This window comes from Carlito syrichta, unplaced genomic scaffold, assembly GCF_000164805.1.
Source record: "Carlito syrichta isolate Samal-C Ts95f unplaced genomic scaffold, Tarsius_syrichta-2.0.1 Scaffold303038, whole genome shotgun sequence".
In the NCBI taxonomy this organism is placed as follows: Eukaryota; Metazoa; Chordata; class Mammalia; order Primates; family Tarsiidae; genus Carlito; species Carlito syrichta.
Window position 1 is genome coordinate 629,953 of NW_007247134.1, and position 18,492 is coordinate 648,444.

General features: G+C 38.8%; 1 protein-coding gene across 1 annotated transcript in view; it reads right to left on the minus strand.

Moving 5' to 3' along the window:
- Positions 1-18,492, minus strand: part of CCBE1 (collagen and calcium binding EGF domains 1) — an 82,305-nt gene that overhangs the window by 40,255 nt on the left and 23,558 nt on the right. Inside the window, exon 5 of the mRNA XM_021712071.1 lies at positions 3,393-3,445. Within this exon, the coding sequence (XP_021567746.1) occupies positions 3,393-3,445 (53 nt within the window). The remainder of the gene's footprint in view (positions 1-3,392; positions 3,446-18,492) is intronic.

Consider the following 18,492-nt stretch of genomic DNA (forward strand, 5'->3'; position numbering starts at 1 on the left):
TTCCTTCTTTCATCGCTTTATCATATGTCACAATATATACTGACTTTATAGCATGGTATTTAAATACTGTTAACATTACATCACAGTATTTAAATGACAGCATATCAAGGAAATGCTGGAAAAGTACTTTGTATCCTTCTCTCAGGAAAAGGTTAGTGCTTTTTTATGAAGAAGAGTTGTATCCTGCCAGGTGAACTTATGACCTTGTTATTGTCTTAATTTGGAGATTAAATAGGGATTAAGGATATGTGTATGGGTGACAAATTGACAAGGGGTGGATTTGTGATGGTTAATTTTACATGCCAACTTGACTAGACCAAAGTACCCAGATATTTGGTCAAATATTCTAGATGTTTCTGTGAAGGTATCTTTTAGAAGAGACGAATATTTAAACAAGTAGACTCAAAATAAAACAGATGACCCTCTATAGGTAGGTGGGATTCATCCAATCAGTTGAAGGCCTTAATACAAAAAAAAAAGAAAAAAAAGACTGACCTTCCTTCACTGAAGGGGAACATCTGGCCAGCAGATTGCCTCCAGACTTGAATTGCAACTCTTCCCTGGGTCTCTAGCTTGCTGGCATACCCTGAAAACTTTTAACTTGCATCTCCACAATCTCGTGAGCCAATCTCTTTAAAAAAAGCCTTAATCTTTCACTCAGTGTCACTCAATTCAACCCCCTGGCCTTTCTTATTGATTCTATTTCTCTGGAGAACCCTAACATACAATCTTTTTTGAAATCCTACATTTATACTTTGCATTCCTGCATGATAGAACACTTTATGACTAAGATACCTTGAGTAAAAGAAACAATCACTGACTTATTCTCGCATAGTAAAACAACTCTATTTTTAAGTGTCACAATAAAAAGCAATAGAGCAGATAATTAGTTATGCAAAGCAACTTGCAGTTCTAAAAATATTCAGTTCTGGGTTATATTAATTATAGGTTCTATGGCATCACTTTAGGGTGAAGGAGACTAGTTTTAGGCCTAGACATTTGAAAACATAATGTCTAATATTTAAAAAACCTAAGTATGTGGTATTCACATCTTTTTTTATTTTTATTTTTATGGAATCCCACTTTGTTGCCCAGGCTGGAGTGGGTTTTTTGATAGAATCCCGTTTCGTTGCCCAGGCTGGAGTGCAGTGGTGTGATCAGAGCTCACAGATGCTTCAAACTCCTGGGCCCAAGTGACCCTTCTGCTCAGTCTCCCAAGCAGCTTGGACTACAGGCACGCGACACCATGCTTGGCTAACATGTAATGTGTTTTTAATTAGGTTGGGCAAGGTCTTTAGTTAGGACCTAAAATTTAGTTGGGATTTAGTTTAGGCCTAACTTAATTTTCTTCGGTATCTGCCAGACTGATATAAAGGGCACAGCTGGTGACTGAGAAAAGCTGGCCTATGGAGGAATGCAAATATTTTGACTTTTGTGGTTTTCTCCACCATGCTCAAGCTAGGGAAATTGGCTGACAGAGAGAAATCCAGCTTGGAGAGACCCAAGACCACATCGACCATCACAGGTAAAGCAATTTCCCAACCTGCCTTCCTGTGGCAGCTTTCTCAAAGGTCACAGCCATGGCTGAACAAACTTGTCTATCCTCCCACCAAAGAGAGCTATAAACAGGAGGCATTCATCTATTCCTAACTGATTTTTTTTTTGAGTTGGAGTCTCACTCTGTCACCCAGACTGGAGTGCAGTGGCCGCTCTTGGCCACCGCAGCCTCGACCTGCTGGGCTCCGGCGATCCTTCCGCCTCAGCCTTCCAAGTAGCTGGAACTACAGGCGTACGCTACCACACCCGGCTCATTTTTTATTTTATTGTAGAGATGAGGTCTTGCCAAGTTGCCCAGGTGGGTCTTGAACCCGCTGATTTTTTTTAAAAAATGTGCTCTATGAGACAGTGCAACAGAATTAGCTTGACTGGGCTCCAGATCTTCTACCAAGACCTGGTTTCTTGGGCAAAAAAGAAGAAACGATTGCACATTCCTACCGATCTTTCCCCAACCCAGTTCTGCACAAACTCATCCCAAGCTCTTCAAACAGTCCTTTGTGCTTTCTGTGCCAGTGCTCTGCCTGGAATCCTCTGTAGCACTCTACTTTCTACTTGTCCAAGTCTTGGGTAGCCTTCTTGTTATCAAGCCTTACGTCTCCTCTCATTCCTGAGACGACCTCTAACTCCCTGCTGTGTGTTCACTTTGAATGCTTTCTGCCGTGGCTATCTCTACTGCATACGCTGCAGTTAGTATTAACAATAACAATAGCAGCAATAACAGCAGCCATCATTTACCAAGCATTTAATAAGTACCAGTCTTGGTTTCAATCGTTTAACATATGGCAGAAAAACTAAAACAACCATATGAGTCAAGTACTAATACTTGCCTATAAGTAGGGTTTAGAAAGTAACTTGCACAAGGTCACAACTAGTAGGACATAGAAATATGATTAAGATCTAGGTCCATCAGATTCTCCATGATCCATATCCTCTCTCCTCACTGAATGTCTGCATGAGAAGGCTAGGTCCATGCCTCATACGGCTCTTTGTCTTTAGGGCTGGGCTGAGCATTCAAGTGGTGTTTGCTGACGATCATGTAAAGGGGCTTTTCTGATTGCTCTAGCCAGGACTTCCAATACTATATTGAACAAGGGGTGAGAGTGGGCATCCTTGTCTTGTTCTCGTTTTCAGGGGAAATGGTTCCAATTTTTGTCTGTTTAGGAGTATGCTGGCTGTGGGTTTCTCGTAGATGGCTTTTACTATTTTGAGGTATGTTCCATGTATGCCTAGATGTTCGAGGGTTTTTATCAAGAAGGGGTGCTGGATTTTATCAAAAACTTTTTCTGCATAATCCTTTTCTAAATACTATAAGAAAAGGATTGACAGTGGTGGGAAACTATGGGGGGGCAGAGAGGGGAAGGGAGGTGGGATTAATGGTAGGGTACCTACACAATGGATATTTGTATACTTAACCCTTAACTGTACCCTACAATTTTAAAATAAGAAATGCGTTAAAAAAAGGGGGTTTAAAGTTTAGCACATGAAAAGCAGGTAGAGAAAGCAGGTAGAGAAATCAGGGAGGAGGGTTGCGTTCTAACCAGGAATGAAATGCCAATTAGGGATTATAGACTGTTAATCATAAAACTTGAAATACTACATAAGAAGGACTAAATATGTGTGTACACGTCATGTAATGACTTAGACAGAGCATGCTATCTATAACAAAACTGACATTAGAAAAATTTAATGCCCCAAAGTAAAATACACACAAACACAAATGCACAGATAATGAGACACAGATAACACATCTACATTCCAAGTATATCTAAACTTTACAGACTTCTAATGATTAGTTTTGAACAAAGTGAGACAATATCATCTTTTATATTACATACCTTCTGGAATACATTGTCCAAGAAAAAATTTATAACCCTTGCAGCACTTTTTCCTAAGAGACAAACAAACAAAAAAGCATTTAAAATGTGATATTATATTAAAAATAAAATTCTTTTCAGTTATCGTTTTTTGGATGGAATAATGTGTGTCCCGCATACACTGATGCATAAAGCAAAGTAAGGGTAGATTATTTTCAAGACAATCTAAGAGTAAAAGGAAACATTGAAGAAGGTTTAAGATGACTGACTGGAGGCAGCTAGAGTGTGTTTCTCCTACAGAGTAAACCAAGATAGAGTTTCCTTAACACCCAGAGAAGAGTAGGACCAGCGGTGTACCCCACGAATTATCAGAGAAGTGATAATAGTCACGTAAAGCAAAGAAGGGAAAAATCAGTCAATCTGAGTTGGAACTGACCAGACTCTTGGCTGGATCACAGCACAGACCACTGGCAGCCTCCAGACCCAGTGGGGAAGGTAAGTGAAGGGAATTCAGGAATTCGGTGCTCTTGCCACAGACTTGGAGGGCCCCCTGAATCTTGCAGGACTCCAATCCTTCCTGGGAAACTGCCTTACCCACAGCCGTGCTCTGCTGAAGACCACGTGGAGTGATGCAGGAAAAAAAACCCTGAGCTGCTCCAGGCACCATATCCCCAGGAACTCAACCCCTGCAAACAGCTGCTTTCTAGCTGGCCTGGGAGGGGATAGGTCCCAATGGGAAACTCCACGGCAGCAGCCAGCTGGGACAGCTGCCCTGAGAACACCTGAGGCTTTGAGGTCGGGCTGCACGTTGACATTTGGATGCAGACGGCCTGAGGCTAAGGGAGGAGCTGGGTGGGTCATTTTGTCACAGCAGCATTGCCCTAGCAGCTGGGGACTCCCTCCCAATTCCCAATGGGGTAGGCAAGAGTGTACTACGGTGGGGAGATTGAGCTTTATTCCCCTGCACTTCCCTCGAAGACTCAGAGATTTTCGGTAATCCCTATAGCTCCGCCCACTGCCTAGGTTGGCTGTACATTTCCTCGAGCCACACAGGCCAGATGGAAAGCCACAGCCACCATCACTGTTGGCTCTCTCCCACAAGCATCACCTCCTGGCCAGAGGTCAACAGCACAGCCCACCACATCTGATATAATACCACAGCTCTGGGGTAGATCTGAACACAGTCCGAGCTAACACCACAATCCAAACCACCCAGCCATTCAGGATGCCTTGAGCCTGTATAAGGAGCCAGCACAGGACTGCCACAGGTGGCAATTGAGCAACTCACAACAAGGCTATATATAACCAAGGGAACCCTACAGTGCCTATGCCAGCCCCCTGCCAAATTCCAATAGAAGCAATAGTCTACCTAAATGAGAAAGAACCAGAAAACTAATTCTGACAATATGAAAAAACAGAGTTCTTCAACACCCCCAAAAGGTCACACTAATTCTTCAGCAATGGATCCTAACCAAAATGAAATGTTTGAAATTCCAGAGATAGAATTCAGATGGTTGATTATAAAATTGCTCAATGAGATTCAGGAGAAAGTTGAAAACCAACATAAGGAAAAAAAAAATTTAGGACATGAATGTAAAATTCTACAAAGAGATAGACACCTTAAAAAATAAAACAAGCTGAAATTCTGGAAATAAAAGAATCATTTAGGAAAGTACAAAATGCAGTGGAAAGTGTTAACGGTAGACTATAATGAGTAGAAAAAAAGATCTCTGAACTTGAAGACAAGGCTTTTGAATTAACCCAATTAGACAACAATAAAGAAAAAAGAATAAAGAGAACGGAACAAAGTCTCCAAGAAATGTGGGGTTTACGTAAAACTTAAGAATCATACATGTTCCTGAGGAAGAAAGGAAAACATCAGGTTTGGAAAACCTATTTGAGGGAATAATAGAGGAAAACTTCTGGCTTTACTAGAGATTTTAACATCCAGATACAAGAAGTCCAAAGAACCCCTAGAAGACTCATTGCAAAAAGGTCATCCCCAAGGCATAGAATCATCAGGTTATGCAAAGTTTATGCGAAAGAAAGAGTTTTAAGAGCACTGAAACAAAAGCATCAAATAACGTATAAAGGTAAACCTCTCAGACTAACAGTAGACTTCTCAGAAGAAGCCTTACAAGCCAGAAGGTACCGGGGCTACATCTTCAATTTCCTCAAACGGAATAGTGGACAGCTAAGCATCTTGTATCTTGCAAAGTGAGGTTTCATAAATGAAGGAGAAATCAATTCTTTCCCAGACAAGCAAACACTGAGGCAATCTGTCACCACTAGACTGGCTCTATAAGAAATACTCAAAGGAGTTTAAATACGGAAACAAAGGCTGAAATACACCAGTAGAAAAACACTGAAAATCAGAAAACTCAGAGAGCTTATAGAAAACCCACACAGTAGAAAAAAATAAAGTAACCAGATAACAACTAGTATGATGAATGAAATAGTACCTTACATATTGTTATTAACCCTGAACATAAATGATCTTAATGCCCCACTAAAAAGATGTTGACTGGCAGAATGGATTAAAAAAACCACAATCTATCTACTGTCCTCAAGAGACCCACTGAACACTCAAAGACTCATACAGACTCAAGGTAAAGGGGTGAAAAAAAAAATCTACACAAATGGAAACAAAAAACAAGCAGGAGTAGTTATTCTCATATCAAATAAAACAGACTCGAAATTAACAACAGTAAAAGAAGACAAAGATGGTTATTATATAATGATAGAGGGATCCATCCAATGAGAAGACCTAACAATTTTAAATATATATACACCTAACACCAGATAACCCAGACTTATAAAACAAATTTTACTAGACCTAAAAAAAGAGATAGATAGCAACACAATAATAGTGAGAGACCTCAACACTCCACTGACAGCAATAGATATGTCATCAAGACAGACAGTCAACAAAGAAACATTATAATTAAACTGGACCCTAGAGCAAACTGATCTAACAGACACCTACAGAACATTCCACCCCCAAAATTTACAGAATATACATTTTTTTCATCAGCACATATAATGTTCTCCAAGATAGATCATTCGATAGGCCACAAGTTAAGTCTCAATGAATTAAAAAAAATCAAAATCATATAAAGCACCTTCTCAGACCACAGTGGGCTAAAACTAGAAATTAGCTCCAAGAAGAACTCACAAAACCAAACAAAAATATGGAAGTTAAACAATATGCTCCTGAGTAATCTTTGGGTCAACAATGAAGTCAAGATGGAAATTTTAAAAATTCCTCAAAATGGATGACAGCAATGAAACAAGTTATCAAAATCTCACAGACACAGCAAAGCTGTGCTCACAGGAAAATTTACAGGGCTTAAGGCCTACAATAATAAGATTAAAAGATTGCATATTGACAACCCAATGTCACAGGAATTAGAAAAACATGAACAAACCAAACCCAAAGCTAGCAGAAGAAAAGAAATAACAAAGATCAGATCAGAACTAAATGAAATTGAAATAAAAAATACAAAGGATCAATGAAACAAAAAGTTGGTTCTTTGAAAAGATAAACAAGACTGATAGACCAGTAGCTAGATTAAGAAATGAAGAGAGAAGATTTAAATGAACTCAATCAGAAGTGAAAATAGAAACATTACAACAGATACAACAGAAATACAAAAGATCATCCAAAATTATTATGAATACTTTTACAGACTAGACAACCTAGAGGAAATGGATAAATTCTTGGAAACATACAATCCCCCCAACCTTGAATTAGAAAGAAATAGAAACCCTGAACAGACCCATAACAAGTAGCAAGACTGAAACAGTAATTAAAAGTCTCCCCTCACCAAAAAATGTCCAGGACCTGATGGACTCAAAGTCATTTTCTACTAGCCTTTCAAAGAACTGGTATCAATTTTACCAAAGCTATTCCATAAGAAAGAAGATGACGAAATTCTCCCTAATTCATTCTACAAAGCAAGTATCACTCTGATGTCAAAGCCAGCAAAAAACACAACAAAAAACAAAATTATAGACCAACATCCCTGATGAACATAGACACAAAAATCCTCAACAAAATATATAGCAAACAAATTCAACAGCACATAAAAAAAAATCATACCAATCAAGTGAGTTTTATCTCAGAGATGCAAGGATAGTTCAACATACACAAGTCAATAAAGGTGATTTACTACATAAAGAAAATTAAAAACAAAAGTCATATGATACAGAAAAAGCATTTGATAAAATTCAGCATCCCTTCATAATAACAACACTTAGCAAAATAGACATAAAGGGAATGTTCCTCAAAATAATTAAAGTCATATATGACAAACCTACAACCAATGTTATTCTGAATGGAGAACAGTGGAATGCATAAACTTTCAGAACTGGAACAAAGCAAGGATGCCCACTTTTGTTTATTTTTTTTACTTTATTTTAAAGATGTGGGGTATAATTCAGGGTTAGGTATACAAATGTTCATTGTGCAGGTTCCCTTGTTGATGAGGGGTACCCCTCCCTCCCCTGGCAGTTCCCCTCAACTGCCAATCCCACCCTTCCTCCCCTGGCAGTTCCCCACTATTGCCCATCCCTTTCTTATAGTACTATGATAATTGTTCAAGGTCCGCTTATGAGTGAGAACATATGGTACTCTGTTCTTTGTTTCTGTGATAGATCACTGAGTATGATAGACTCTAAATCCATCCGAATTGCTGCTAAGTACATATGTTTGCCCTTCTTTATGGCTGTGTAATATTTCGTTGTGTATATGTACCACATTTTAAAAATCCAGTCCAGCTTTGATGGGCAGCATGGTTGATTCCATGTTTTTGCTATCGTGAATAGAGCTGCAACAAACATATGTGTGTAGGTATCTTTTTGGTAGAATGAATTGAGTTCCTCCAGGTATATTCTCAATAGAGGGATTCCTGAGTCATATGGAAGGTTTATTTCTAGTTCTTTCAGAAATCGCCACACTGTCTTCCAAAGAGAGGGACGCCCACTTTCACGGCTCCTATATAACATAGTGCTGGAAGTCCTAGCCGGAGCAAACAGGCAAGAGAAAGAAATACATGGCATCCAAATTGGAAAATAAGAAATCAAACTATGTCTGTGTGCCAACAATATGATCTTATATCTTGAACAGCAGTCCCCAACCTTTTTGGCATCAGGGACAGGTTTCATGGAAGACAATTTTTCCACAGACCAGAGGGCAGGGAGTGGGATGGTTTCGGGATGATTCAAGCACATCATTATTGTGAACTTTATTTCTATTATTATTGCATTGTTGTATATAATGAAATAATTATACAACTCACCATGATGCAGAATCAGTGGGAGCCCTGAACTCGTTTTCCTGCAACTAGACAGTCCTATCTGAGGGTGATGGAAGATAGTGACACCCGAAGTGTGTCGCTTATATCAAATCTACTCTAGTTTCATTTTGATTAGTCACTGCAGAAAACCCTGCTTCACAAAGGTAAGATGTTGGAAATAGAAATAAGCTTTTCAGTGCTTTTGCGGCAATCTCAGGATATTCTGTCTTGACTTTCATCCAGAATGTATGGAGATGTGAAGTTATCTCAAACATACTTTTAAGGCCACCGTCATTTGCAATCTCAAGTAGTTGATCTTCTACCATGGACAAAGTCGATTCACCTGGCTTATTTACAAATGAGTTGCAGATCCATTTCTTCCCAGTTCAGGGGTCTTTTGTAGTTGGGAAGTAATGCTCAAACTCTTCTGAAAGCTGAGCTAGGTGATCATGCACCAGCTGGGAGAAAAAAAGGCCCTGACTCAGTCTCTTTTAAAGTCTCTGCTAATGTTGGAAACATGTCAAAAGTCCCAGTGTTCACTCCTTGCCCCCATAATTCCAGTTTGGCTTTGAATGGAGTCACTTTATCTGCCGTCTTCAACACAGTTGTTGTTCTCCTGTAAAGCGACAGATTGAGTTCATTAAGCAGGTTGAATATGTCACACGAGTAAGCAAGTTTTGCAACCCATTCTGTGTCACTGAAGAGTGCTGTCAGTGGTGACTGTTTTTCCACAGGAAATCTCTGGAGTAGCTTTCATAACTCAAAAACTCTGGCCAGCAATCTACCTTTTGAAAGCCATCTCACATCTGTGTATAAGAGAAGACATGTGTGCTCTCCATCCATCTCTTCACAGAGCTGCATGAACAGATGTGAGTTAAGGGCATGTACTTTAATGGGGTTGATAATTTTAATCTCATCCTGCATAACATTGTTAAGTTCAGGTGACATCTTTCGGCTATCCAGCATTTCTCTATGGATGACACAGTGCGTAAACTCATATTCAGAAGTGACCTCTTTGACTTGAGTAGTGAAACCAGAAAGCCACCCAGTCATGACAGCCACTCTGTCTGTGCATATACCAACACAAAATGGCCAATTCAATTTTCCTGATATGTAATCACTCAAAGACTTGAATAGTTCTGCAGCTGTGGTACTGGTTGGCAACAAAAGTACACACCGCATATCCTCATGCATATCCTCCTGAAACATAGATCACACAAAAACAAGCCTTGTTAACATCAGTAAACTCATCAACCTGGACTGTGCACCATGACTCATTAGTCCTCTCTAGCAATTGTGCCTGGATATCCTTTGCTATTTCATCAATTCATCAAGTGATGATGCTAGCCAAAAGAGGAACACGTGCCACCTTCTGAACTGCAGCCTCTCCTAAATGTTCATGGCAAATGTCCTTAGCAGCAGGTGGGATGAACTCTTCACCAATTGTGAAACGCTTCTTCGCTTTAGCAATGTGGTTAGCCAGTAAGGAGGATACTCTCAGTTGCGGACACATTTGGTGACATAGTGGCCTCCAATAGTTGCTTCTGTTCTTCCTCTTCATTTTTTTCTTTTGAAAAACTCCAAAGGCTTGTCTTTTAGTGCAGGGTGCTTGGTCTCCTGCTGACAAAACAGTTATGAAGGTTTCGTGGCTTTGTTAGATAGCTGGTCAACACATATCATACAAAGTGGGCTTGGAGAATGCAATAAAGCTGTAATTTAAGTAGGACTCTTGGTAATTTCTTTTAAATGCAACTTTCTTTTTGCTGGCAGTCTTAGAGTCTTCTACTGTCTCATCATTAGGTCTTTCCCCCTTTTTAAAAAAGCTCTCCAGTGATATTTGTCTTTTACTCATTTTGGCTAGGGTTAGCTTATGGGCTTATCAAAACTGTGACTGAGACAAGCGCACAGTGCAGGAAAGAGGTGTGGATGGAAGAGGTAAATAAAATAATGAGTGGGCCACACATGGACTAGAATAAGTGTTGGATTCTGACTTAAAGCCTGCCACCAGATGCAGCTGTACACTGGAAGTATATCGACTCCCTTGCCACTCACTGATTGGGTTTTAATATGAGTTTGCAAGCAATTGATTTATCGTGGTCTCTGTGCAGTCAAACCTCACTGCTAATGAGTGACCAAGCTGAGAATCAAATCAAGAACTCAATTCCATTTGCAATAGCAGCCAAAAAGCCAGAAATACCTAGGAATATATAAAACCAAGGAGTGAAAGATCTCTACAAGAAGAAGTACAAAACACCGATGAAAGAAATTGTAGAGAACACAAATAAATGGAGAAACATCTCATGCTCATGGATTGGAGGAATCAACATTGCTAAAAATGACCCACATTACCCAAAGTCACTGCCAAATCAATGTGATCCCCATGAAACTACCAACATCATTTTCCACAGAATTAGAAAAAACAATTCTAAAATTCATATGGAACCAAAAAAGAGCCAGAATAGCCAAAGCAATCCTAAGCAAAAAGATCAAAGCTAGACGCATCACATTACCTGACTTTAAATTATGCAAGGTTGTAAAAACCAAGATAGCATGGCACTGGTATAAGAGCAGACATATGGATCAGTGGAACAGAATACCTACAACCAACTGATCTTTGACAAAGCAGATAAAAACATACACCAGGGAAAAGAAACCCTATTCAACAAATGGTGCTGGGAAAAAGAGATAGCTGTGTGCCGAAAAATAAAACTTGGTCCCTAGCTCTCCCCATTTACAAAAATTAACACAAGATAGATAACGACTTAGACATCAGACCTGAAAAGTCCATAAAAGTTGTAACCTAGGAAAAACTCTTTGGGACATTGGCCTAGGCAAAGAATTGATGACTAAACCCCCTGAAGCAAATGCAACTAAAACAAAAATAAGTGGCCCTTAATTAAACTAAAAGAATTCTGCACAGCAAAATAAATAATCAACCGAGCAAACAGGCAACCTACAGAATGGGAGAAGGTATTTGCAAACTACACATCTGACAAAGGACTAATATCCAGAATCTACGAAGAACTCAAACAAATCAGCAAGAAACAACCAAATGACCCCATTAAAAAATGGGCAAATGACATGAACAGACATCTCTCAAAAGAAGATACACAAATGGCCAACAAACATAAGAAAAAAATGCTCAGCATCGCCATCAGCAGGGAAATGCGAATTAAAACCACAATAAGATGCTACCTTACACCAGTCAGAATGACCATTATTTTAAAAAATAATAAAAAACAATCGATGCTGGCACAGATGTGGTGAAAAAGGAACATTTATACATTGTTGGCAGAAGTGTAAATTAGTATAACTTCCATGGAAATCAGTACGGCGATTTCTCAAAGAACTAAAAGTAGATCTGTCATTTGATCCAGCAGTCCCACTACTAGGTACCAACCCAAAGGAACCGAGGTCGTTACATAAAAAAGACACCTACACTCACATGTTCATTAAAACACAATTCACAATTGCAACGATGTGCAATCAACCCAAATTTCCATCAGTTGATCAGTGGATAGTGAATATGTGGTATATATACAGAATACCTTTCAGCCATCAAAAGGGATGAAATAATTTCTTTTACTCCAACTTGGATGGAGCTGGGGAACATCATCCTAAGTGAACTAACATAGAAACAGAAAACCAAATACCACATATTCTCACCTATCAGTGAGAGTTACACTAAGGATCTGCAAAGACATAGAAAACCTTGTAATGGACACTGGAGCCTCAGAAGGGGTTGGGGGAGGAGGAATGGAGGCATGAAAAATCACCTATCAGGTACAATGGGCACAGGTGGAAGTGATGGGTAACCTAAAGCCCAAATTTCTTTGCCACTATACAATGGAATCATGTAACCAAAAACTATTTGTACCCCCTAAATCTATTGAAATACCTTTTTTTAAAAAAGGAAAACTTATCAATACTACATGACCACATCTTCTAATACCAGGATATCCTTTCTGCCACATATAAAATCTACCCTTTAAATCCTATAGAGTGAATTAATTAACTTTGAGACTTCAAGATGCCTATATTAAGTAAAGAACTGTTGGATGCAAATAAGAAAAGGATCTTTAGGGCTGGCCAGGTCCCTAATTCTACAGGCTAAGGAGTCACACAACTTGCTAATTATAACAATTAACTAACTGTACTAATAATTAGCTGATTATAACGTAATACTAATTAGGTAGCCGACTGTTATCAAGACCGGGACTAGAGCCCAAGCTTTTTGATTCTCATTGGAATGATTTTTGTTTTTTTACCCCTGTACCAAGGTACTTAAAGGTACCTAAATGATTTAAACTTAAAATATAGCACATAGGCAATTCCTAACATAAATTTTCAAGACTTACTCCTCTGCCTGAGGTTGAGAGATGGTTTCATCAGTTCAAAATTCACATCTCCGCTGGAGAGATTATGCCTGTGGCATAGAGGTTTTAACTCCTAAAAGACCAAGCTTCCTGCAGATAACAACTATACAATCTGGACAAAACAGAAGAAAAGAGCTACTTGAAGGCTCTGGATAGGAAATACAAGTAGGTAGATTTGGGAAAGGAGTTGAAATTTTGAACAAGGGACTGACACAGGATAAGTTTTCTGCTTTTAGGCTTCAGCCTGCGAGATCACAGTGGCCGTGTCTGGGAAGATCAGACTTTGATAGGCAACCAGCCATACTTTTTGGTCTGAACAAAAGACAAAACCTGGGCAACCCCAAACCATGAGAAATTGAGGGGAAATCCTGAAATGGAGAATGCTAGAGAATGAGAGCTCCAATCCTGCATTTAAACTCTGCCCAAGTCTCTGGCTGGCCTCTAAGCCACGTGTGGGAGGAGCAGATAACAAAGCACCCAGCTAAAGACACTGGGGTTGGATAAGGACTTGAGTGGCAACCTATCACAGGCCAGAGTTTAGTCTAACCAACTTCACTGCCCACCTGAAGACAGCCACACGCGGCGTCTCCACAACATAACATGCAAAAATGCGACCCATTCTCAAGAGAGAGAAGACTATCAATGCTGCAGTCTCCCAGAAAACCCACATGCTGGAACGATCAGACTTCAAAGTAGCTATTTAATCTGAAGTGTCTATATCTCAGCTTTGTTCTTGAAGGAAATTTTTCTGGCTGTAGGATTCTGGGTTGAACAAGCTTGTTCGATGAAGAAAAATACGCCTGTGATGCATCCAAAAGGAAATCTCATCAGAGAAACTATAAAAATAACAAGATGGAAATTCTAGAACTGAGGAATATATTTGAAAAATTTAAAAACCCGCTGAATGTGTTTAACAGAAAAATAGAGAGGTGATGCTGAATATTAGGGATTTTGAAAATACAATCAACAGTAACACCCAATTTGAAGAAAGAGAAAAAAGACTTAAATGAACAAAGATGCAGGGACTTGTGAGCTAATATCAAAGGTGTAATGTACAATATTTGGAATTCCAGAAGGTGAGGAGAGAGTAAACATAGAAAAATGTTTAAGAAAAAGCAATGGCTGCAAACTTCCCAAATTTAGTGAAAGACATAACTTTACAGATTAAAGAAGTTTAGCAAGCCCCATCATAGACACACTGCTCAAACGAAAGATAAAATCCTGAAAGTAGATAGAGAAAAATGATGCATTATATACACAGGGAAAGGATGATTTTAAGGATCATGTGCTTCTTATAAAAAACTACAGTCACTAGGAGCCAGCGGTATGACATATTTTAAGTCTGAGAAAATAAACTTGTTCAACCCAGAATCCTACATCCAGTAAAAATGTCCTTCAAGAAAGAAGATGAAATGCAGACATTTCAGATTTAAAAAAACTAAAAATTCACTATCAGCAGACCTACACTACAAGACATGCTAAAGAGAGTTCTTCAGGTTCAAGGGAAATGACCCCAGAGGGAAATGCGAATCATTAGGAGGAAATAAAGAATATCATAAATAGCAAATATCTGGATACATATAAAGGACTTTTTTGCTAAGTTTTTAAAGCAAAAATGATAACATTGCGTCCCAGGGTTCACAGTGAATGTAGAAGAAATAAATAGGACAACTGTAGGGAAAAAAATAACAGAAGTTGCAAAGTTTGTATATTTTATGTAAAATAGTACAGTGTTGACACTGCTGGGTCTAACGTTCCCTCTGTGTCTCCACTGTCTCCTGGTTCCATTACTTTCCCCTTCCCTTCCCTCCCAACTAGATTCCCTAGAAGCTTCCTTTCACCAGTTTCACCGTCATCCACGAGAGGTTGAGAGAATTAACCAGGATGAGTGGATCTGCAAAAGTCAAGAATATATCCCAAGATATTTTAAGTTGACTACAAAGTTTAAACTACCATTTTTAAAAAAAAGGATTCCTTTGGAACTACAAAGATAATCAAATTCAAGGTTATTGCTATTGAATATGGACAAGGGATAAAGAGAAACTGAATAAGTTAAATATAGTCTACGAGATGGGAATCACACGTGCTCTTCAGCCTACCTGGCAACTGTGTGAACGTGCCGTTTGTAAGTTATAGTGAAGCACAATCCACTGATTTGGGAAATTAGACATTATCTGTGTCCTAAAGCAAATTTCCAGCTTCATTGAATGGTCAGAACCACTTTAGATAAGGCCTTCTGTCTAAGAATTTTGATACACTTAGATTTTTTGTACCACATGTTACTTTTAAAAATTAACATCATTTTCTACTTCTTCAAATTAGCATAATCTAACTATAGAACAGTTTGAGTATCCCTTATCCAAAAGGCTTAGGATACGAACTATTTTGGATTTTGGTTTTTTAATTTTGGAATATTCCCAGAAGGCTCACCGGTTAAGCATCCTCAACCCCAAAACTGAAAATCTGAAATATACCAACAGGCATTTCCTTTGAAAACATTTCCAATTTTTGGATTAGGGAGTTAAACCTGTATTGGTCAAATTAATTTATGTGCACTTGTCAGCTAGGTGGATTACCGTTCACTTGGAGAAACTTAAGTCATCTCCTCTTGAAACAAAATTTATAAAAATTTTATGAAATCCATAATTTATAAGTTTTGTGTAATAGTTATGACAAATACATCAATTTTTAAAAAGTCAAATTTGGTCAGAGAAAATTCTGAAGCCTAATTGGATACAGCAACACCACGCCTTCCTCTCCCTGAAACATATCCAACTTGCAGCCCACCTATGGTAGATCTCTGACTTTAAAAGCACACAAAATGGACTTTCACTGCAAAAACAGTGGCACTTGGAATGCTCTTGAAACAAATGAGTGAAATAGCTAAGGTTCTCACCACTGCATGTACCTGTCTGCACTTGAATATGGATTAATTTGACAGCATATTTTATGTTAGAAGGAAACCATCTATCCATCCATCTATTCATCCATCTGATTTACTAATATGAATAACATGTGGCAATGTCCAGAGTTTTCTCATTAGACATAATTTCCCAACATTTCCAACTAAATTATAATTTTGCATGTTAAGAGAAACGTCATAGAAATTTATGACGACAGATGAGATTATAACAGGGACATAGTATCCACCTTTACATTCCATGAAATAACACTCTGCCTATTTTCTCATGATGTAAAAAAGCTTAAGCTCCTAACAACCAGAAAGAAGACTGGCTTTATAATTATTACTTACTGTATTACTTGAGGCTGTCCTACAGAAAGTTGTAAGAGAAAGGACAGAGCACTAGATGGTTTGAGACCCCAGTGATTCGTGTGAAAGTTGGATTCAGGGGAAAAAAAACATGTGTTTTTGATACTCAAGACTCAAATCTAACACCACACTGAAACATACGGTTTTATTTGTCTGTTTCTATTTAAATGTTGCATCTAAGACATAACCTCTGAGATGTTCGATGGCGTTTTCAAGTTCATACAAATGAAGATGATTCTTACAATCTCTTTCCACATCCAAGACATTAAATGGGCACTTTGACCTTTATGAGCATTTCAAGAGCTTAGGACTGTCCACACAGTGGAGTCAGAAGCAACCTGTCAATTGCCTTTTCATGAAATTAAATGACAATGAAGCAATCTGTGTACATACCAAAAGGTGGTAGCGCTGTGTCAGGAGAAGATCTGGGTTCCAGGATGGGCATGCCTTATTTAAATACCTGCTTAGCGAAGACTTAATTTCCTCTTGGTTTATTCTTAATTGCATGATTGACCTTCTCAAGGGAAGGAATACTGAGACTCTAGTGCATCCTTCTGTCTTCTCTAAAATTCCTGGGAATGCTTTTTTTGCATGTTAAAACACCCATCAATCATAAGTCACCATTTAAAATAAATAATAAAACGCTCTGAAGTATTAAAAAAATAAACATTGGCTGCATAGGCTATACTGTTTCAAAGATTACTTACAACATAATTTATGTGTAACGAAGTTGAGACAGCCAAAGTGAAATCAAGTTATGTAAGCATGGGCACTTGTTAGACCTAACTAGAAACACTGCTGTGTGGTTTTTATCTTTAAGAAAAACAAACTAAGATGGGGAAAGCTCATGTGGATTCTGGAGTTGTTCTTAATACGTTTCATGTGTTGCAGCTTGGTTTTCCAAAGACAAGTACTTTTCTCATAGCTTGGCAAGGGGAAGTGGTGATTAGATGGTTACATAGAAAGGGTGACATCTGGTAATCAAGAAGGCCTGTGGAGGTTTCCCCTGGGTGTCTCTGGATATTAACACATGTAAAAAAAATCATAAATAAAAATGGTGCAGCCAGAAAATACATCCCACCAGCCAGGTGTGTGTGAGAGTTTTGGAAGGAAAAACTAAATCAGGAAAATGATGATAACAGAGATAACGTCATCAAACTGTCCACTGATCATTACAGTCTAGAAAAGAATATTTAAAAATATTCCCTGTAGAACAAGAGGACTAGGAGGGACTTTGAGAGGACAAGTGATTTAGTAGATCACTATTTAAACGCTGCAATGCAAGGGTAAAATTTCCCAAGACTGACTTGGGGTTTCTCTTGCATAGCTGCCTATTCAAACATCATGTATATCACCTTTTAAAAATTAATTAATTTGTATTTTGATTAATTTATTTATTATAAAGATGTGGGGTACAATTCAGGGTTAGGTACACAAACATTGATCATGCAGGTACCGTTGTTGATGAGATATGCCCCTCCCTCCCCTAGCAGTTTCCCTCAACTACCAGTCCCACCCCCCCCGACAGTTTCATCGCTTTCTTATAGCATTATAATTGTTCAAGTTCACCGAACGAGTGAGAGCATATGGAACTCAGTTCTTTGTTTCTGTGATAGGTCACTGAGTGTGATTGACTCCAAATCTATCCAAGTTGCAAGTGTCTATTCATATCTTTTGCCCCCCCCCTTTTTTTAATTGTAGAGATGAGGTCTCGCCAAGTTGCCCAGGCGGGTCTCGAACCCACAAACCCACAGGCTCAGGCAATCCACTCACTTCAGCCTCCCAAAGCACGGATTACAGACTGAGCCACCGAGCCTGGCTCTTTTGCCTACTTTTTAAAGGGGCTGCTTGTTTTTTTCCTTTTGGCACATTTGAGTTCCTTGTAGATCCTAGATGTTAGGCCTTTGTCAGATAAACAGTTGGCAAATATATTTTCCCATTCTGTGGGCTGTCTCCCTGCTCTCTTGATGGTTTCTTTTGCTTTGCAGAAGCTCGTTAATTTGATGAGGTCCCACTTGTCTATTTTATTTCTTAAGGTATTGGCCTTCAGGGTTCTGAATAGGAATTGGTTCCCAGTTCCAATTTTCATAAAGGTGTCTCCTGCGCTTTCTAAGATCCTTATAGTTTGAGGTTTTACATTCAGGTCTTTGAATGTAAAGGGTAAATGTAAATGTAAA